This window comes from Cydia pomonella, unplaced genomic scaffold (assembly GCF_033807575.1).
Source record: "Cydia pomonella isolate Wapato2018A unplaced genomic scaffold, ilCydPomo1 PGA_scaffold_202, whole genome shotgun sequence".
Taxonomy (NCBI): Eukaryota; Metazoa; Arthropoda; class Insecta; order Lepidoptera; family Tortricidae; genus Cydia; species Cydia pomonella.
The window spans coordinates 724,945-746,570 of NW_026907842.1; the positions used below are offsets into that span (position 1 = coordinate 724,945).

Here is a 21,626-nt window from a genome sequence, read left to right on the forward strand (position 1 = left end):
ACATTTTTATTCTCAACTATTTACACATTACTCTCTAGTCTATGGGCTAGAAATATTCGTATCGGGCTGTTCCAGCTACACATTTGACCGTCTTTACGTGTACAATTTTAGGAAGTGACCATTCTACGCAAACTTTATACCAACTTTATACCTTCGTACAAGTTGATATTATGTTGTTAACTTCTTAACTTATTCGGAGGATTAGATGTATGTAAGGTAGAGGTAAGGAATACAATGTCCATGTACCAAGTGTCCGTCAAAAAACCTTAAATAGGTGGCGCTTCAATACCTAGAATATTTGAAGTAAAAATTCAAATCATAAACAGCGCAGTTCATTCCGTCAGTAACACCTAAGTTCTTAGCTACTGTAGCGCTACTCTGGAGAGATTTGGAACTATTATTTATAGCTGACAACTGGACACTTGCAACAGTTCGGCCTATGGAGATTGTACTAATTCCTTACCTCCACCTTCCATAGTAGGCCTTGTCCGTTTTTGGCGGGAATTTTGCGTTTGGCGGGAACACTCTCAACTTTCCAATTTACTTTAAATAAGTTAATTTCATGAAGGTTACATAATTATAATCTTATTATCTACGTCCGTGGTTCATTCTTGCTCCTTTCTAATTTCATAGACTATATATAGCAGAGCAGAGAACATTTTTGTTCCTTGTTGAGGACTGAGGGCTACTGTGACGCTGATAAACGGCCTAGGATTAGGTCAGGCGGAAAATATTGAAATGTCCCCTCTACAGGTATTGTGTGTAGATTATTATTTTTACGTTGATTTTTCATTGATTATTTGAATCTCCATTTAGAATATGTATACAAATACAAAAATACAAATACAAGTACGTTTATTTCGTTACTTTTTACAGCAGTTCATAGGTACAAATATGTATTAAGTGGGTAAGTAGTCCATCTTAGGTACAAAGTGTAGGTAGTATTTATCTCAACAATGTGCAACAATTTGATTGTGTAAGTAATGAAAAAGGTGCGGGTACAGCTTGCTGGATTTAAACCCGCCCTTGGTCCGCTAATTGAAGAGGTATTGGTATCATTTAGCGAATTGTACAATTGACAAAAAAATGAGAACATTTAGTAGGTAACAAGAGTTTTTACGAGGTAATTAACACTAGAACAGAATAATAAATAACAATTGCATGTGATGTCGCGCTTAACAACTTTATGACACTCGCCAATTGTGGCGACAGACATGCAACGGCCCCCACTCCCCACTCAGCACATTTTCTTGGCCATTTAAAATCCACTGGAGGCAAACTTCGGCAAATATCGTGTGAAGTCGAAAATCGAGAAGCACCTACTTGTCTGAAGGCTGTCTGAAGGTATGAAAGTTAATATCAGTCTGTGAGTGCAACAAATCAAGGCAAAGATTTAATTCAACATTACCAGTAGGTAACTACCTACCTATAGTCGCTATCAGATATATCAAATAACACCTTGTTCACAAATTTCTGAATTAGGCCGCTCCGATGTACAGTGCGAAATTGCATGGTGAAACCTAATAATGATTCAAAAATAATACTATCTTTTTCCCAAAAAAAATCTAAGAGCTAGGGAATTATAGGTCATGGGACTATTGTGGATATAAATAAGTTGTCATAAAATATATGTGGTACGTATTTATTACATTACATTTTTTCACGCGGTATTTGTACACGTTTGTACGTTTTGTATATTAAAAATATCGAGGAGATAATATGAACAGGCTAACATTCTTTAGGTATTTAGCGTTTGTAAGTGTTCTTCAATTCTTTCTTCAATATGGAGAGACGGGTGAGGGCAGCATCACGGTACGCACGCCTCTCCTGGAGCCGGTCCAAGGGCACGAGCTGGTTGAGTTGCTGGCAGATGGAGGCGGCTCCTGGGCATTGTGTCATGCGAGGAATCGGGCCCATTGTGTTGCTTACGTTGTAGATGGTTTCGCCGTATCTGGGAATCGGAAACATAATTAAAACGAGTGTACAGAATTATCAGGGACATGAATAATTTACCTTAGGCATTGAACGCACTGCGATAAATTTTTTGCGGCTTCAGAACCGCAAAAAGTATACGCGCACGTGCTTGCAAGACTAAAACCGCGAGAAAATAGACTGCAAACGCAAGAAATTAATCACACTGCGTTCTAAGCCTTATATTAACTAAAGCATTTTGTTTATTTTTTACAATGATTGCTCATAATTATAGCGGGCGTTTGTTATTTTCCTGCCTTCAGAGAAAAATATTGTTTGCATAATTAATTCACAGCTAGATAGGTTTTACCTATTTACTCTTTCTTACCTATATAATTATATTGTATCTAATCGCCATCTACCTGTCATCTAACTGGACCGAAGAGTTTCCGAACCAATCAGCCGCGTGGGGCCTGGTGACAGTGACAGTTCCTTGTAATGTGTAAAAATGTGCCTTTAATTAATTTTAAGGCTGTCGCCATACCTCATTCAGAATTACTTTTCAATGTAACTACATTAAACACTGAAGTTGACCATGCCTTCAGCGTTCAATTTGCTGCGCCGGCTCCAATGGAGACGAGGAACGCATAGGTCATGCTCAGGCCACTCGAGATGACCTTATCCATGTCTTTAGCTTCACCACATGGTTAGCCATGCCCTTGGCGTTCAAGTTTGCAGTCTCCAGCGAGCCGAAGATGGCATAGCGCATGCCGAGCCCCTCCGAGATGACCTTGTCGACGTCTTCCACGTTGGCTACATGATAATACACCAGCCACACCTCGTTCAGAATTACCTTTCAATGTAGTTGGCCATGCCTTCAGCGTTCAAATGCGCAGTCTCCAGCGAGCCAAGGAAGGCGTAGCGCATGCCAAGCCCCTCCGAGATGACCTTATCCACGTCTTCCACGTTCACCACGTCGTCTTTCACCAGACGCCACACCTCGTTGAGAATCGCGTACCTGAAAATTTTTATAGGTACCCATTAAAGAACGACGCTACGATGTAAAAAGGTCTTTCAGACAAAGGATCGTTTCGTATATATTGTTTGGTACATACGACTACATAGAAACCCGGCGGGCTATACACATAAAGAAAAACAAAAAAGCATTTGATAGAAATTTCAATTTTCGGTTTTCGCCTCGTTCTCGCGGCAAGCAAGCAACCTTGCATCCTACCCCCTACCACTAGGTAGGATAATTAGATAAATGTAAAGGAGGATTATGTTTACAATTGTTTGTAGCTACTAACTGGATACGGTTAAGAATGAAGCCATCGATCTCTCTGCCAAGCACCACGGGCTCCTGGCCGATCTCGAGCATTATGGCCTTCGTGCGGGCCACAACGTCGGGCCGCGTCCACGGCGCCGGGACGACTTCCACCAGCGGCACGTAGTAGGGTGGGTTGACAGGGTGTGACACGATCACCTGTAAGGATATTTGAAATGTTAAATGATAATATGCGAGGTCTACTACCATCCACGCGTAAAGCTTACCATGAACTTTGAAATTTGAAACTATGATATGGTGGTAATAGACAATCATCAATTTGTTTTTCACCACACCAACTCGTTAAAGCTCTCTTTGTTCAAAAACTTATGAGAATGTTGCATTTTATATACAAGAGTGGTAAAGTAATTTGGTCAAATTTTGAGTTGCTTCCTTATGTTAGCTGGAAAAAGCCTATGGGTACTATCCGTATCTCTATCCCTCCATCTTTGTCTCGGGGATGGTCGGGCTGGAGACACTCGAACTGAGGAGGAAGTTCTTACTCCTAGTTCACTATCTCTCGATCGTTCACCATCGAGTCGAGAATCCCGAGGTGTTGGAGAAGTTGGGATTGATAGTTCCTATACCCCAGGATGTGGACGGGGCAGTAACACCACGCCGCCGGCAATGCCTGTTGCAGCGGCCTTCTGCTCACACATGCTACGCGAGGCACGCTCTATCGAGCCTATATTCAATGCTCGCTCAGTACTCAGATGCCGACATGTTTGCCAATAGTTTAGCGTACCTACCTATCCAATACTGCTAGACACTTTCTAAATTCGAATTATTGTTATTAATGGGCTGAATTTGTAAATATTTTCCTTGACATTTTATATATTCTAAATATTGTAATTAATTGACTGACTATGTAAATTTTGTTTTTCTTGACATTTTATCTGTTTGCATGTTTTTATTTTCCTGACATCTATTTTTCTAGTGTGTAAGCAAATTGGTGTAGTACTGTAAGCTTGCACTGTGTTAAATAAATAAATATAGATATAAAACTGACTTTTAAATGATGATTTTGAATGATATCAAAATGTAATAACCAGAGGCCAGAATTCTCGTGGCATATTTGAAGTGTCATAGGGACTTCTCATTTATCGATTTCCGATATTTCATATATCGATACAATTTAAGAATACAACATATTCAAAAGGGCTTGTCCACAAGTCACGCGAGAATTTTTCGACTACTTTTTGACCGCCCTTTTTGAAATTGGTGAGGTTCTTGGCGAACCCCACGTGTATTTTTTTTATTTTTTTTTCGACCTAATTTTAAGATAAATAGTATTGTATAGAGTAATCTTGTTTAGAATCGCTATTTTGAAGTGCCAAGTGTAGATTTATGTTTAATAAAACCGAGAATAAGTATGTGGTATTCATATTTTCACCATAGAAAAATACACGTGAGGTTTTCTTATACCCCCCTCCCCCAACGTGATCTCTCGTGATTTTTTCGTGACCCGTCCCCCCTGTCGAACCTCGCGTGATTTATGCACAAGCCCAAAGTTAATAGTTGACTTTTACAAGAAGTAATTTAACCAAATAATATAGAAAAAATATGACTATCGTTTCTTTTATAAAGAAACTAATGGAAAACTTGTTAGCACGTAAACAGACTTTGAACATGCAATTGAAAAAGAAAAACCGTGAACTGAAGTAATTAAATGTGAAATTATTAAGTATTCAGTTTTCATTGTTTTTATCGCGTATCTCTATATCACATTTTCAACTACTCAAAGTATTCTAGAAGAAATCGCTCGTTAGCTTTAAGATCGCCTGTTGTTTGCCTCTAATTGAAATCTTCTTTAATATACTGTGTTCTACTTTGCATCGATATACGTTATATTATGTATATCGGTAGTCAATAAATGAGAAGTCCCGAGGACAATTCAAAAATGCCACGAGAATTCCAGCCTCCGGTAATAACGTTCGGCTGGATTTGATTTGGTTTGATTTTGTTTGATGTTTTACCTTCATTCTGTACATATTTCCCTCGCGTTATCGTCCCTTTGCCCCCTTGTCGGTAGGACAAATAACTATTGTACGTAGTCATCAATCTCCTTTGTCGTGTCCAATCACCCCCGGGTGTTACCTACTGGGTGTAAATTTGAGTGACCCCATCTAAGGTTTTGTGACTGAGACACTGCCACACCCGAGACTGCTGCAAGGCTGAGGAATTGTAAATAAGGGTCATGTCGCAGATCACTTATTACTACTAACCTGAGATTTATGTGTCAAGCCCTCCGAAAACTTGGAAGGCAGGATGCAGCTAGTGGAACTGGACAGCACGGTGTTATCGTCCACTAGCTTGTCCAGGTCCACGTACAGCTTCTTCTTCAGGTCCAGGTTTTCTGGCACGCACTCCTGGACGAACACGGCGTTCTTTACGGTGGCACCAAGGTCTGATGACCCTGTAAACAGGCGAAATCATTTTGATTATAGGTACTTTTGAGAAAACAAATATTTCGCTCTATAACGAGGAACTTCGACTGAAGCGCGCGTAGACTGACCGACGCAGACTCGAACTTCAGGTTTCGACTTAAAAAACGTAAGTTACCCGTTTTAATATCTTTAATAAGTCGGCGTCTCACAAAAAATTGGTTTTGCTTGTTGTTATGTCCATATTTTTATCATTATCATCATAACGTTGACATGCCTACAATAATATCGCAATAATTGCTGAATATTATTGTTTAATTAAAATGTATCGATGTTGCTTTTTAACTTACTTTTGATAGTGGTAACAGATAACGACGAAGATAATTCATGCAAATTTTATTTTTAGAACAGTAGGTAGGTGAGTATTTTTCCGTCGAATGATAGTTTGAATTGAACACAATCTCTGTTACATTATTCGCGATCATAACAATAACAATACGTGACAACACATTATGTGCCTACTATGATGAAACTATAGTGAAACGCCGCTATGAAGTCAATCCTGACAGTTAGGAATTAACCCTTATATTTACGAAGCTAAGACCTACCGTTTACCCGATAGCGTTAAGGGTCAATTCATAACTGTAAGGATTGACTTCTTAGCTTAGCTAAAGTTTCACTATAGAGTTTGCTATTAATTAATGCAAATTAAAATTAAAGAAGAAGGTTTAGGAAATGTTTTTATACAATACAATACATAAATATATTCTTTATAGCTCACCAATATCATAAGTTTTTGGAAAAAAAGAAAAAACATTTTTGGTACAAGCTTTTATTGCTGACTGTACTTTTCTTTCTACGATAAATACTGTAATTTACTTATATGTATGAAATATATTATTTTTATTTTATTTATTGTGAAACAAACAGCTATGAAACATAAATTACAGTGGTGATTATTACAATAGGACTAAACCTGGCGTTTCCTTCTAATTTCCTTATAATCCAATAAATATTGTGATATTTATTGACCAACTAGTCTAGTAGGTTTATTGTACGGATCACAATATTTATCACGTCAATCTAGATTTCTAGTTTCCGGATCGCAATTTTCGATAAATATTGGCATCCGTTAATATACTAGACTACTGGTACAGTAATCACGACAGCAATGGAGACAGACGACTGAACGCTACGAAACACGTTACCTACAGTACTGAGGTGATAAATATTGCACGTGTACTCAAGAGACAAGTCACGTGAACAGAATGTGAGAATGTACTACACTCAGTGAGAGTGAGAGAAGGACACGAACCTACGGGGCCTTAAGTTATAATTTAGGTCAATAGGAGGCAGACCCTCCAACATGCAGGGTCCTTTAACCAGGTGAACTCTATGGGTCTGTACGGTATCAATTAGTGATAAGTGATTGTCTCAACGAAACCAATCAAGCGGTACTTACGTAAATTACGCAACAATACACCCCCAAACGCCTAACGTAATTTTATTATGTCTGCATATATGCTCTGGATGTATAAATATCTTTTTACTATACCTACCTACTAAATTATAAATAAATAAATAAATAAAATCACTTTATTTCAGACCAAAGTCCAAATTATAACGCGGTTAGGTATCACTATATCCCGTTATCGAAAAAATATAAAATTTACCGTAAGGCGCTCTAACTTTGCCTTCTATGTCCAACTTGGCCCCAATAATATAACGAAATTAAATTTTAGTAATAAAGTTAGTAAGAGCCCTCGCCATGAGTTTTACGCAGCCTTGACGCTAATAGCAACTGCGTCAACTCAAACACGGCGGTGCATCTCGCTTGCAGTTGCACCACTGTCAGTACGAGGGAGATGCATTGTGAATTAGTTTACGCAGTCGCTAGCGGATACGTTAGTGCCAAACTCGTGGTAAGGATACAGGTTGGTTATCAGCAATATGCACATGCAGTAAAATTGTTTTTGTCGACGTATTTTTGGGCTATCCTGTATAATACTAAAATTGACTTCAGACGTGCGAAACAATCATCCAAACATCGCCTCTATTTCCCAATTTTTACATATATTTAAAAATGTACTACCTACACATAAAAGTTAGTTCCCAAACTCCAGTCGTAAACTTATTGTAGAATTCTGTTTTAAAAAATGACTGCTAACGCAAAGTTAAAATACAGGCGACTTAGTTATATCGGCTTAAATTCTTTTCCTCTCTCGAGTAACTTCGACTCACTTTCAGGGGGTGTGGTTATCACTTATCATACCAGATACTGAGCTGCAGTATGGCGACCGCCTAACTTTGCGCGCGCATATATTCACCGGCGATCGCACGACGATCAGTCAATCCGTAAGTACTCAGCGATCGAACAGAACGCGCAACGCACGCTCATAGCGAAGCATAAACTTTCTGATCGCGTTTTGCATCAACATCAACGAAGGACTAGTTTTAAGGTATTGTATTTGTAAACAAACATTTTACAGCCATATCAATCGTGTCATTCACGAAGACGCGTGCCTTGACTCGTGTTGACATGTTACTAAAGGCTAGATTTAACTAATCTGCGCGTCATCGTGGATGACATGAACTAACTTTGAGAGGGGTTCAAATTACTAGATGGCGTTTCGCTTTAAGTTTCACTCTGAAAACGCCTTTATTAGGTACGCTTTCATTTACATGTACTTAGTTTTGTGTCTGTGACAGCGGCTAGTCTAATCTCACTTTAAGTTTCAAAGTTGTTAACAGCACCCACCAAGATTACGCAAAGTTTAGTTGAATAACTTTAAGTTATGTCTGCAGTGAATCGCGAAAGTGACCAAGTTCTAAGTGAAATTGGGCACAAAGGGCCTACCGCGAACAGCGAAGTTCGCAACTTGCGGGCATCTTTATCTTTTCCTCCAATTAAGGTGTACATATGTAATTAGAGTGAACTTGGCTGTTTGCGGTAGGCCCTCAGTAGTCGGTGACACTATGCGTAAAAAGTGAACCATTAAGAGGGTAGATCGCTGCTCAGTGTGATGTTTAGGAAGACCTCATTTAAAACGTCAGAAGGTGGACGAAATGTCGGGAACTTTACTCATAAATGTTTAAGGTAAAAATATACTGCATTATTACCTGTTAAAATGTTACATTGCTACAATAATTGAATTCGATGATTTGATGTTAAAATTGGTCGGGGTGCTCGGGTCGTACTCGTATTTAGAATTATTTCCAACTTTTGACAAACAGTTTCACTTTTTATTTCACAAATTTTAATCTATCTTATACATTTTTACTTGTAACATTTAGTAGGTATGCAACACAATATTTTGAATCTTGGGAAGTCATAATTATGTTATGAATAAATGAGGGTGAATATACAAGGTGTTAAAATAATAGGGATCCGTTTAAGGGCATATTCGGTATATCGTGTTCTAATTAGGAAAAAGTAAAAAAAAAAGACTTTTGACCTGGAATGGAGTTGATTTTTAATTTCGCGGAAAAAATAAAAATATTCAACTTTTTTCTAATCAGAACAAGATACTTACCGAATATGGCATCAATCGGCACTATTTTTGTTACAACCTGTATTAGGATGCTATTCACAAAGAGCCTGAACAGCTGTTTACTGGTTTGGTGACTTTTATGTAAAAACACCTTCTGGTATTATTCAAATGTCAAGGTTAAATATAGTGCGACCTACTGTTTGTCATTTGATAATACTTTTATTATTGTTGGTCTATGAGTGATATTCAGAATATGAAAGAGTAAACTGCAGTTTGAAAATATTTTGTGATTTATAGTGATAATATTTTTAGAATGGAATTGAATCATAGGTAATAATACGATTCAACTATGCAACTTTGAGAGTCAATAAAACACCTTTTCGCCAGTTTCACCACACCAGCTCAAATGCTCTCTAGATTGTTCAAAAACTGCTGAGAAACTGCATTTTATACTAGACTGGCTTTTATTTAAATTATGAATTGGAATGATAAATATTGAATAACGGTTTATTTAATTTGATTTGTGATTTGTGGTAAAAATTTTGTGTTTCACTCAGAGGCAAAAAAATTTAACCCTTGTGTCTTTGAAGGCAGCTTTCAAGAAAACCCTCGCAACGCTGAAGATTCCACTTTTGGAATCTTTCGCTTGCCCTATCAAATTAGCTCGAGCGGTTAAACGACAACTTTGCCCCCCTGTTCAACAAATAACTATTACTCACACTATTTTGTTTGTGTAATCATTTTTAACAACATAAACAATACCAGATATGAGAGCGTAACTTTGATAATGATAAGTGGCGACTTTTAGGCATTTTAGGTATTTATCACTCTTCTGCTTTTTAACTCATCGTCCGTCCTTCACGTCGGTGTAATGGTCACCTAATACGTATAGAATCCTTCAGTAATCCTTATACGTAGCCCGGCCGACTACTAGCCGCAGATGCCCGGAACGTCGCTGTACAAATTCATAGTGCTGTCTCGTTTACACCTGTCATTCCGTACGGAAGATTTCGTGCTGTGGCTAGGGTTATTTTGGTCGAACGTAGTCTTTCTTTATAAAGGCCACATTATTTATAAGATTTTATTTCGTTACAGGTTTTAACCAAAACAGTAAGACTACAGTAAAATGAGTGACGCAAAGGGAAAAGTACAAGGTAATTTTAATTGAATTACTTATAGAAAATTATATCTCCTGTAATCACTCTGAAATATGCTTCGTATACATACGAGTATATCTACCTGCTTAGAAGGTAGGTACCAAAAGAATTGTGGTTATTTGTTCAGACAATCAGTTCTTTACCTTCCTAAATATTTATTCTGTGTCTACTTTTTAAGTCCATGCCTATTTTAGAATTTTCAAATCTTTTAATATCATGTTTCAAATATAGCCTTAGATATTGTTACATAATGTAATCATTAAATATTATTATGAATCTTAGCTACTGCTGCTTTGGAGCTCAGATTCAGTATGATTCAAAATGACAGCTAACTGATATGATTCCAATATTTCCCATATCATTCAAATATCGGTTTGATGTCAGTGCACATTTCGAATTGGCCTGCATGTCTATTTTTATTGTCTCAGATAACCCCAAGATACTATCGGGCCCCGTACTGACGAACTCGCCCAACGCGGTGCTGTCCAAAACTCTGCTGAACCGGTACAAGGACCTCCCGCTGCCTGGCGACAAGGTCCTGGCCACCTACATCTGGATTGACGGCACGGGCGAACATATGCGGTGTAAGGACCGCACCGTGAACTTTATACCGAAAGTTGTTAAAGGTTAGTACCATCATCATACAATATACACATGGTTAACTGCCATTTCTTAATACAGAGACGAAAAGCCTTTTAATAGGGACTATGACGCAAACAATTTCAATTTTTTGAAAAAAAAAATATTGCAAATTTTGAAAAAAAAAAGGAATGCATATTAAATCCAGTTTTGCATTGTGTCAATAACATACTAAAAACTCATGGAGAATGGAAAATATTTAGAACTGGAAAAACATTTTATCTTTTTTGTATGGACGAGATCGTGCCATACTTCCCTCTTAAAACACGTTGTTAGTTCGATTAATTTCGAGAAAAGTGACGGTGATTGGCACCCAAAAATCCTAAATTTTGGAGCTCCTGATTTATTTCTGTGGAGCTATCTAAAATTACGTGTCTATGCTATCAACCTGATGAAATTTATATAGTTAAAATTGACCATCCGTCACAAATTTACGAAGATAACGCTGAGAATGTGTGAAAATTGCGATGATAAGGGCTCACATGTGCCTGCTGTTAGTGGTGGACATTTGTTAGACATTATGTTCCGAATGTATTTTCCAACCCTGAATAATATATTTTTAAAACAATACTTAATAATTTGTGTATTTAATGTAGTTAAAATTTAAAAACAAAATGTATACATCTTATTTGCCCAACTTGTATATGTAATTTTTTTACAAGCACTAATTCCTTTTAGTAAAACACAATACAATATTTGTTGTTCTCCCGCCAAAAATGTGGAAATGTGCGAACGCCAATAAAAGCTTTGATGAGAACTTGAAAGGTTTCACTAACATCATTTATCATTTGACTGTCATCTATTCTTAACTATTTTGTCGATGACGTAAAGATGACGTCAAGTAGCATAATACTAATTGAAACCCCCCAGAAACCACCCTACACTGAAAGTTCGTATATTGAGCTACATAATAGATATGACGCAGTGAAATAAAAAATGTAATATTGTTTGAAAATATAATTCCGTAGAACATTTTTGAGGTACAATTTATTTGGTCATTATTAAGAATGATGGCAGTTTGAAAATTGTATGTCCAGCTTTTTTGTAAATATAAGTAGAATTTTTTTTTTGTTAGAATTTTATACAACTTTCAATGTGCCCTCAGTCGACAGAAAGCTTGTATCAGGCTTCGAGTATTATCTTATAGTGAAGTCCAGTTCTTATGCATCTGTCTGTGGTAGATTTTATAAATTTCCATCAGGTGAGATCATGGTTAAACATCTGCCTATCCTCTATAAAAAACCGGCCAAGAGCATGTCGGGCCACGCTCAGTGTAGGGTTCCGTAGTTACTCTTCCGTCACAATAAGCTAAACTGGGGCTTAAAGTATAGTAAATTGTTAACCAAGGGATGAAACGGTACCTTTCACCCGAGTTAAACAAATAGGCAAATTTGCATAATCAGTACCTAATTAAAGTAAGTCTTTTTACTATGAAGGGAAAACTTTTTGCGATAACTCAAAAACAGCTAAACTGATAATGTCCGCTATAGTTTTCATTTAATGTTTTTCTTAAGCTCTACTTCCACGATTTTTTTCATATTTTTTGGACCTATGGTTTAAAAGTTAGAGGGGGGGGGACACATTTTTTTTTCTTCCGGAGCGATTATCTCCGAATATATTCACTTTATCAAAAAATGTTTCTTGAAAACCCCTATTAGTTTTAAAAGACGTTACCAACGATACCCCACACTCTAGGGTTGAAGCGAAAAAAAAATCACCCCCACTTTACGTGTAGGGGAGGTACCCTAAAAAAAATTATGTTTTTAGATTTTATTGTACGACTTTGTCGGCTTTATTGATTTATATATCCATGCCAAATTTCAGCATTCTAGCACTAACGACCACGGAGCAAAGCCTCGGACAGACAGACAGACAGACAGACGGACATGGCGAAACTATAAGGGTTCCTAGTTGACTACGGAACCCTAAAAAGGTGTTTTCATATTAATTTTATGGATGATAATCTAGAAGGCCGTCTTTCAACAACCACTTTCCAAACTGAAATTGCACCTGTGTACTTAATAATAATAAGCTACAAACAAATACAGACAACCTCAGGTATTCCAAATGACGCAGGTAAAAAAAACCTACATGCACACGTATACGTCAGACAACATAGTCAACATAAAATCAAAATAGATACCCCACAATCTAGATACAAAATCACTGAAGGCCTAAATTTTCATACAAAAAGTCCCTGAAGAAAATGATCCTATCGTAAAGAAAAAAAAACATAGTGCCAGAAAGAATTATAAAATAAAGTGTTATATATATCCACTACCGTTTTTGAGATTATACGAACTTTCAGTATGACCTAAGTAATACGTAGCATGTCGTCGAATCTGCTTCACACTTGCAGGCAGTCAGCAATATATTCGCGATTTAGAGGTTGTTTCCATACAAAAAGTTGCTCAGGCCGTTTAGCATGAGTTGCGTTCCCACACGCGCGTCCATAGTCCATACTAGAAGTCGCGCTAGGTGTAAGGAGTCGCGCGCGAGTATACAACTCATGCTAGCAGGTCTGGGTGGGCTATTTATTCAAATCGTAAATTATTGCAAGTCATAAATAAACATTCTGTGTTTAAATATTAAATAACTGACTGAGACTAACCATGGCATTTTTACAAACTTAAGGATCAAATCATAAGTGGATTTCAGAAAATCAGATGTTCCATCGTACCCAAAGATGTACATTACGATTGCAGATTTGCCCATTTGGAACTTTGATGGCAGCTCAACTGGACAGTCGGACAGTCACAACTCTGACACGTTCCTGGTGCCTCGCGCCCTGTACAAGGACCCGTTCCGCCGCGGCAACCACGTGCTGGTCATGTGCGACACCTACAAGTACAACATGGAGGCCACGGCAACCAACCATCGTGTTAAGTGCCAGGAAGCTGCGGACAAATGCGAAGACGAGGAGCCGTGGTTCGGCATCGAGCAGGAATACACCCTCCTCGACGCGGATCTCAGGCCTTTCGGATGGCCCCCAGGCGGCTTCCCCCCACCACAAGGCCCCTACTACTGCGGTGTTGGCTCCAACAAAGTTTTCGCCAGAGATCTCGTCGATTCACATTACCGGTAACTGACCTTTTAATTGTCAAAACTATAAGAAAACTAAAACTTATTTTAACCAATGCGTTTTTAAAGGTGCTGCCTCTATGCTGGCGTACCTATTGCTGGCACGAACGCCGAGGCAATGCCCTCTCAGTGGGAGTTCCAAGTGGGTCCGTCTGTGGGCGTGAGCGCCGCCGACGACATGTGGATAGCGCGCTACATCCTGCACCGCCTCGCCGAGGAGCACGGCGTCATCGTCAGCTTTGACCCCAAGCCTGTGCAAGACTGGAACGGCTCGGGAGCGCATACCAACTTCTCTACTAAAAAGATGAGACAAGAAAACGGCATTGTGTAAGTCTCTGAGAGTTTTTAAATACGCTTCTATTGCAATTTTAACCTCACACACGTGTGTAAGTGAAACTTAAAGAATTCAAATAGAGAAGAGACTTAGGTATAACTGGTATAAGGTACAAACAAATTGTTACATATACTTAATTTCCTTACACCAAAACGATTGCCATACAATTTTAACGGCTGATAATGCTTGCAGCGAAATCAACAAGGCGATAGAAAAGCTTTCGAAAACACACATGAAGCATATCAAGGTGTACGACCCCCGCGGGGGAAAGGACAACGCGAGAAGGTTGACTGGTAAATACGAAACGGCCAGCCTACACGAGTTTAGCTCAGGTATGTTATCAATGTGTTCTCATCATCATCATCTTCCTAATAGCGTGGTCGTGCCATTATGCCGCAGCTCAGGCAGTCTGAGGTCCTCTTGGACATTTAATCCCAAGAATTAGCACAGACACTAGTTTTTACGAAAGCGGTTGCCATCTTACTCGTATCTTTAAACCCAGAGAGAAAACTGGCTTCATTGGGATTAGTCCAGTCACGAAGTCTTCTTTTACCGAAAAGTGACTGGTAAACATCAAATGATCGTACTAATGAGTTTTTGGAAACTTATGTACAAAACTCATTAGTACGAGCCTGGGTTTGAACGAGCGATCTCCGGTATAAAAATCGCACGCCTTTTATCGGTAGTCTCTCGCTTTTAGATCATATATACTCATAACATTTTAAGCACCGTGTGCCTTAATCCTCTCTGATTGCCTGCGACATGATGAATAAGTTAGTGACGTCCGTGTGTTATGTTCTTAGGCGTGGCCAGCCGCAGCTGCAGCATCCGGATACCGCGCGCGGTAGCGGAGGAGAGGAAGGGCTACCTGGAGGACAGACGGCCGGCCTCCAACTGCGATCCCTATGCCGTCATCGACGCTCTTCTGCGCACCTGCATCCTCAACGAATAACAGCAAATCTTAAATTATGCATGTGCCTCAATAACCTAAGCTATAAATGCATTTATTTTAAATAAGTTTCTACAAAATAAATATTTTTTTAACTTTCATTTATTACCGACTCTACGCCCATAAAGAATTGGAATCATCAAAACGAGGCCAATATCGATAGGTCTACTTCTGCTAGCAGCGACTGAAGAGTTCCACTATCCATCTTCCGGCTCGATCATCAGAACAGCTCGTTGTTTTCATTGTTAAAATACGAGTATGTTCAGGCGTAGCCAGCCGCGGTAGCGTCCAGATACCGCGCGCTATCGTGGAGGGGGCTACCTGGAGGACAGACGGCGGGCCTCCAGCTGCGACCCCTGCGCCGTCATTGACGCGTTTCTGCGCACCTGCATCCTCAACGAATAACAACGAATGGACATGTGCATAATAACCTCAGCGTTTACGGTAAATATATTTCCACAAAAAAATAAACTTATTTATAACTGACAATAATATTTTCTATGTTACAGATTGTACATTACGCCCCCATGGATTTGAAATAAGTACTATTTTAATTCTAATGTCATGTCATAGTGGTAGTTTATGTAAACACTGCCAATCTACAACATGAAAATAAAGTGAGGTGAATAAAACAAATATCTTGAGTAGGCATACGAGTATTTATGTCAACTCGACATAATTACAGGTTATGTAATCGTAAGAGCAGTAGCTAGAATCATTTATATAACGCACTATCAACTTATCACACTGTTCAAATGTTTTCTCCGTGTTTTGTTTGTCATTAGATCGTTTAATTTCAAAGTAAAGGCGTTGTGAATTCAGTAGGTAGTAGAATCACATTTGTTATTTGTCATGATTTGAGGTGAAATCTTGTCGTGAGAATCATAAACTTAAATTTAAACAACTTTAAGAGTCACGCGCACCCGCCGTTTTTAAAAAACTGTACAAAGAAAATAGAGCGAGTTGAAATTTTATAATACAATTTCTAGCAACGAATACTAGCACCAGACAGATAAATGTTACTTAAATGTTTATGTAATTTCAGAATGTCGTTTTAAAATGAGAGCCTAATTTCGATTGTATGGCGGCGGCTAGGTTCGTGTGACTCTTAATATGTATAGTTTAGGTACGGGTCAATTTCACCAAACGAGTATTTTTATCTAATTTCCATGGAATTTTGAAATATTGATTTAATATAATAAAATGTAATGTGATAATTCGTAGCCATACAATATTAGCCAGTATTAATTTCAGGGTACAGATATTCATGAAATTTCAAAAGATATTTCAATTTGAAAATTAGATCACGGCACGGGAATTTTTCTGTCCATAGGAATTGGATTTTACGGGCACGGGAAATGGTTTTCAAAGAATTATTCCTATTTAAACTATGTTTTATTATTAATCAAAAGTAAAATAATAAACTTATAGGATTATTAAGTACTTATTTAACATTTGAGATCTATTTCATGTTTTTAAATCATCATACAAATGAAACTGATATTCAAAAACTTGACTAATGAAGTTAAGATCTTGGATTAAATAAGAATATTTTTTTTATGTATCTTACAAATTCTCGGGACCATGGGGTCCCGGGCATTGGAAGACATGCGTGGGGCCGAAGCCCACACGTAGAGGCCCCTTGTATTAAGACAATTTACTCTAAATGTAATGTGACACCAACCGTCGGTTATCCCTGTTTGCACTATAGTAGTGCACCCAAGGACAAGCCCCGGTTAGTGTAGGAAATAAAAAGAAAAAGGTACAAAAGAAACCGTTCGATTGGGTTGAGTTGCTAGTGGACTGGTAACCGGGACTATGGAGGAGACTATGGCACCTACCCTGATCATATGTTAAAAAACACGAAAAAATGGTCAGGTGGTGACTTGCCAACTCACAATATGGGTCCCCGAAAACGGTCGCTCGGACGGAGCGACAACACTGAAAGTTTATTTTCTTATAACCGTAGTTTAGTTATTTAGTAAAGTTACAAAACCAGTTCGGCTATCTATTTTTTTCAGTGAACATTGTGTGAGCGACTCAGGGTGTGAAGAGGTGTGCGCCGCGCCGCTTTCTATTCTACCCAGTGGCTGTAAGCAGCCACTGTGCCAGATCGCGTCTTATGCATATTCACTTCCACCCTGCGAACATATAGCTCTGACACCCCACTCTGGACGGCCGGTAAAGGCAAGCCAGAGGTGAGAGTCCTGCGGCCCCTGCTCAGTGTTCACTCCAGCCGGCCAATCAAGGCAAGCCGGAGAGAGAGAGGCCTGACCGACTCTCGGGGGTATGGGGGTAAGCTGCCCTGGGGGCTTATTTTTATTATGATAAATGATTAATAGCCATCATCTGATTTTAAGAAACATCGTCGTAGTTGCCTTAAATTTAAATAATGGAATATTGTATGAACCTTTGGACAGCCTTCATGTAGGTTTGTTAAAAAGTGGTCTATTATCAATATTTATGAATAACAGATTGTTTTGGTTCTTTAATGAGTCTGAGTATTAGAAACATACGCTTTACGATAGAATTTGTTAACACCCGTGGATTTGCAGCCAACTAATAGAAAAGTGATATTTGCTATGTATTCATGAAAAATCGTATAATATATTGTCCAGTTGTTCCGCAATATATGACCTAAATAACGCTGAAAGACATACAAGATCCATAGTAATAGCGTTTAATTAATAAAATAAATGATGACTTCAAATTGCCATGCCTAGAAAACGAGGAACAGGAATTGGGTTTCGTAATAAATAAAATCGTCTAAAATCTAATTCACATATTACAGAAATTCTATTTTACCCTCAACATCAAGCTAGAAACGGGCTATGTCAAACTAGTGTTCATTAACGAAAAGATATTTAAAATATATGCATTATGGGTTCTAGAAATTTCAGTGACTTGTCAAAATCCTATCTATACAAGTCAAGGCTTCACGACTTTGAAATTTATGGACAAAAATATTTTCGATTTCGAACTAAAATATTTATCACGAGTTATTTAGCACAAATAAGTTAATGTTTTATAAACTCAGTGATAGTAAATATCATCTAGTTTACTTGTCCGGTTTTTGTATTACTAAATAACGTCCATTATCATTATCACACTATGTGTACAGTCCATCCCAAAAGTAAGTAGGTACCTAAAAACGCCCTTGACTAACCTTTAATGCACGCATACTGTTGATCAGCATTAAGTGCACCCCGCAGCAGACCCTCTTTCTCCAAGGTCTTCAGTTGCTGCTTGATGTCTGCAAGGGCATCCGTCACTTGTTTTGGGACGATGTCAAACACGGTCACCTGGTAGCCGACAGACGCGAACAGCATCGCCCATGACCTTCCGATGAGGCCACTGTAATGCACAAGAAATTGTTTGTTACACTTACTTGTCCTCTAATAACTTGGTATAGGGAGGTCAGCTCTTGGATGATAATGTAATTGTATTACTTATGAACAGAGAGCTGCAAAATTGACACATTATGAATGAATTCATTCTTATTTAGGCCATGCTATTGTACAGTTGGCAGTAATTACTATTAAAATATGCTATATAATTATAAAACATTATTTCTATTAAGTGTATACCCGATTACGTTAACTCGAAATCTAATAATACGAGTATAATATATTTCTGGCGCAATGCAGTGATCATCATCATCAGATCGCATTACAATTAATAGGTAATAGGTACCTACACAATTTTTATCAGATTCGTAATGTTTTTACAAGCTTTTATTTACTTTCACCTGACCGATTGTCTGTTTGTAATCAAATCTTGCAAGTTAAATTTGATCCACTTCCCGGTTTCCGATTAAGCTGAAAATTTGCATACATATGTCGGGTGACAATGCAATATTATGGTACCATCGAGCTGATCAGATGATGGAGACAAGAGGTGGACATAGGAACTCTGTGATAAAACAACGCAACCTAATTGTGTTTGGTGTTTTTAGAATTTGCTCGATGAGTATTAGTTGCCTGTGGAAAGAAAAGTACAGTCAGCGATAAAAGCTTGTACCAAAAATGAAATTTTTGACAAAAACTTATTTAGTAAACTGCCGTACGCAAGCGATATACGTATTTCAAATTAAAGAAAATAATATAGACGGTAGGTACATATGCAAAAGGTCGCTTTTTTAAAAGGTAAATGACAAATACATTTAAGTAAAGATAATAATCAGGGATGACTCCACATAATATTTTGGTCCGCTAAGGTCAAGATCGTACGATATGTTATCAACGGCAATTAAAGTTGTGACATTAAGATAATATATGATACGTTCATTGTTGTGTTGTGTTAGGTTCAGAAAAATATCTCAAATAAGATCCGATCGAAGACAAGATTCTTGTTTTTATTGTACTTTAACTAAATAAAGTAGGTAATAAAACTGACTAGCAGTCTGCTTCTAAATTTAACTTGATATAGTAGCATATTTTTTGTTATTTTAGGATTAATTAAAAAAACGATTTTGCTCAGCATCCTCAGCCGATCATATTTAATTACCAAATTGTAAGCTAATAAAACTAACGACTTGAATAGGTAATATATAATATTAATATAAAGATGCACAGGATGCCTAGCCAACGTGCCAACCGTTTACGCTCCGTAGCTACTGCCTCTGTCGCACTAATAAGCTGCCGTGTCACGCACAACTCATGTAACATTAAAAGATGAGTTTCGAGAAAATTACGTTTAATGTTTTAATTATTCAAATGCTGTTATCGTTGACGGTTCATTTTTTTAATAATGTAGATGTAGGAAATATGCCAGTCATGCGTACTCGTATTAAAACTCCAGTAACTTAAGAAACAAGGGTGATGTTTTGGTTGTGCCAGTCATGCATATATCATGCTACTCGGCAAAAAATGAAGTTACATGACTTAGTCATATGTATATTTTTTTCATTAAATAGATAAGATTTTCAAAATGTTATTTTAGTAGATTTATATTTAACGGCTTAAAGACGATTTAAACTGGTTATACGTAATTCATTTAACTTAAGTTAACGGAGTTGTGCGTGACACGGCAGTATATAGATGTAGTGATAGAGAGAGATACGCTACGGAGCGTAAACGATTGGCACGTTGGCTAGGCACCCTGTATTACAATGTCGACTTTTGTGACATCCTTGTTGACAGCTCGGATACTGACTGACCCTACCGGAATTGAATGGACAGTCAGCTGCAGAGATAGGTGATGCATTGGGATCACTTCTCTCTGCATCTGACTGTACCTATCTAGTTTTTAATTTTGGCAGAAAACACATCGGTTTTAACAAACGAAACTAGGTAATGCTTGCGCCAATTAATGGGTTTAGGTTGCAGAGTGCAATCAAGAAAGCGCTAAGAGGTAAATTATGAGGAGGCCATAACGTAATATATAAATACCCTTATAAACAGCGGTATTTTACGGGATCAACACTAATTCACTTGGTCACAGCATAACACACCATATCTATATCACTGGGCACAATTGTTGCAGGCACAATAATTAGTTCGGTACCTACCTAGTACCTACATTGGTGTTATCTGGTGTTTATGTGAATATTTTCAAGGTGTGTTAAATTAAAGTTAAGTAGACAATTCCTGTTTCTGTCATATTAAGTACCTTTAGACTAAAGTAACTTTAGGTACGTTTTTTCGATTAAGAGCTTAAACTTCAAAAAAAGTTAACAACGTCATAATAAGTAAAGTCAACAATAATATACTTTACAGCAAAATAAACAATAGAAACTCTTATCTACTTAGGTTTCTAATAATTTTAATATCCACATTTTCCTGTTTAACAACTAACTATTAACTTAACCTTATTTCAACAAGATGCTCAAGGATAAAATCTGCGAATACCAAACAAGAGACTTATTCAATGAATAACAAAATAATAGCCTTACCTGCCCACAATGCCAACTTTTTCTGTCCTAGGTGCCATGTCTGCGTCCGACCAATGCCACTGCAGTGCCGCGAGTGATACCGAATGAGATTGCTGCTTAGGTATTACAGTTCTATTAAAACACTTTAGTAAACTATTTATTGATTTAACTTCACTTGACTTTGATTACGCTACAGCCATTATTGCTATGTAATACTGATGTGCTTATCAGCTCTCGAGTTATAATTGGTATCAGGACTTATTATAAAACAACCACTTCTTCCTTGGATTGGAGGATTGCGTAGCTACTAAACTTGTATTTTATCTGTCAGAGGAAAGACGGTGCCGTAACTACGAATGTTTTAAGTTTGTTTTGCCATGCTCTAATCTCTGAAACCCGTCTGCGTCGGATATTTGTGGTTTTATTTAGGTCGTCTCTGTGCTACCTAGTGTTGCTTACATATAGTCTGTCAAGCCATTTCCTT

The 21,626-nt window shown here is 37.9% G+C and overlaps 2 protein-coding genes across 3 annotated transcripts; one reads left to right on the forward strand and one right to left on the reverse strand.

Moving 5' to 3' along the window:
- Positions 1-1,626: 1,626 nt before the first annotated feature.
- Positions 1,627-21,287, reverse strand: LOC133533744 (lambda-crystallin homolog). Its single transcript, XM_061872777.1, has 6 exons — positions 21,164-21,287; positions 18,437-18,624; positions 5,461-5,651; positions 3,219-3,394; positions 2,765-2,929; positions 1,627-1,951 (listed from the first exon to the last, which is right to left on the reverse strand). Exons 1-6 carry the CDS (start codon positions 21,199-21,201, stop codon positions 1,747-1,749), a joined length of 963 nt encoding a protein of 320 aa, XP_061728761.1. The 5' UTR covers positions 21,202-21,287; the 3' UTR covers positions 1,627-1,746.
- LOC133533748 (glutamine synthetase 2 cytoplasmic-like) lies at positions 7,845-15,369 on the forward strand. 2 transcript variants are annotated; one of them, XM_061872780.1, is made up of 7 exons: positions 7,845-8,078; positions 10,206-10,264; positions 10,696-10,893; positions 13,612-13,987; positions 14,057-14,314; positions 14,514-14,653; positions 15,125-15,369. In XM_061872780.1, the coding sequence occupies exons 2-7, from the start codon at positions 10,237-10,239 to the stop codon at positions 15,271-15,273; spliced, it is 1,149 nt and encodes a 382-aa protein (XP_061728764.1). In that variant the 5' UTR covers positions 7,845-8,078; positions 10,206-10,236; the 3' UTR covers positions 15,274-15,369. The 2 variants fall into 2 exon arrangements, with proteins under 2 accessions (XP_061728764.1, XP_061728765.1); XM_061872781.1 differs by lacking the exon at positions 7,845-8,078 and adding an exon at positions 8,645-8,716.
- Positions 21,288-21,626: the final 339 nt, after the last annotated feature.

What these genes read in the sequence shown, in the direction of transcription:
- LOC133533748 (XM_061872780.1), top strand. Translation starts at nt 10,237, where the DNA reads ATGAGTGACGCAAAGGGAAAAGTACAAG. An exon ending in CGCAAAGGGAAAAGTACAAG is followed by an intron (nt 10,265 to 10,695) that starts GTAATTTTAATT and finishes TTATTGTCTCAG; the next exon opens with ATAACCCCAAGATACTATCG. An exon ending in TATACCGAAAGTTGTTAAAG is followed by an intron (nt 10,894 to 13,611) that starts GTTAGTACCATC and finishes TTACGATTGCAG; the next exon opens with ATTTGCCCATTTGGAACTTT.
- LOC133533744 (XM_061872777.1), bottom strand. Translation starts at nt 21,201, where the DNA reads ATGGCACCTAGGACAGAAAAAGTTGGCATTGTGGGCAG. An exon ending in ACAGTATGCGTGCATTAAAG is followed by an intron (nt 5,652 to 18,436) that starts GTTAGTCAAGGG and finishes GCCTGTTTACAG; the next exon opens with GGTCATCAGACCTTGGTGCC. An exon ending in GCTTGACACATAAATCTCAG is followed by an intron (nt 3,395 to 5,460) that starts GTTAGTAGTAAT and finishes ATATCCTTACAG; the next exon opens with GTGATCGTGTCACACCCTGT.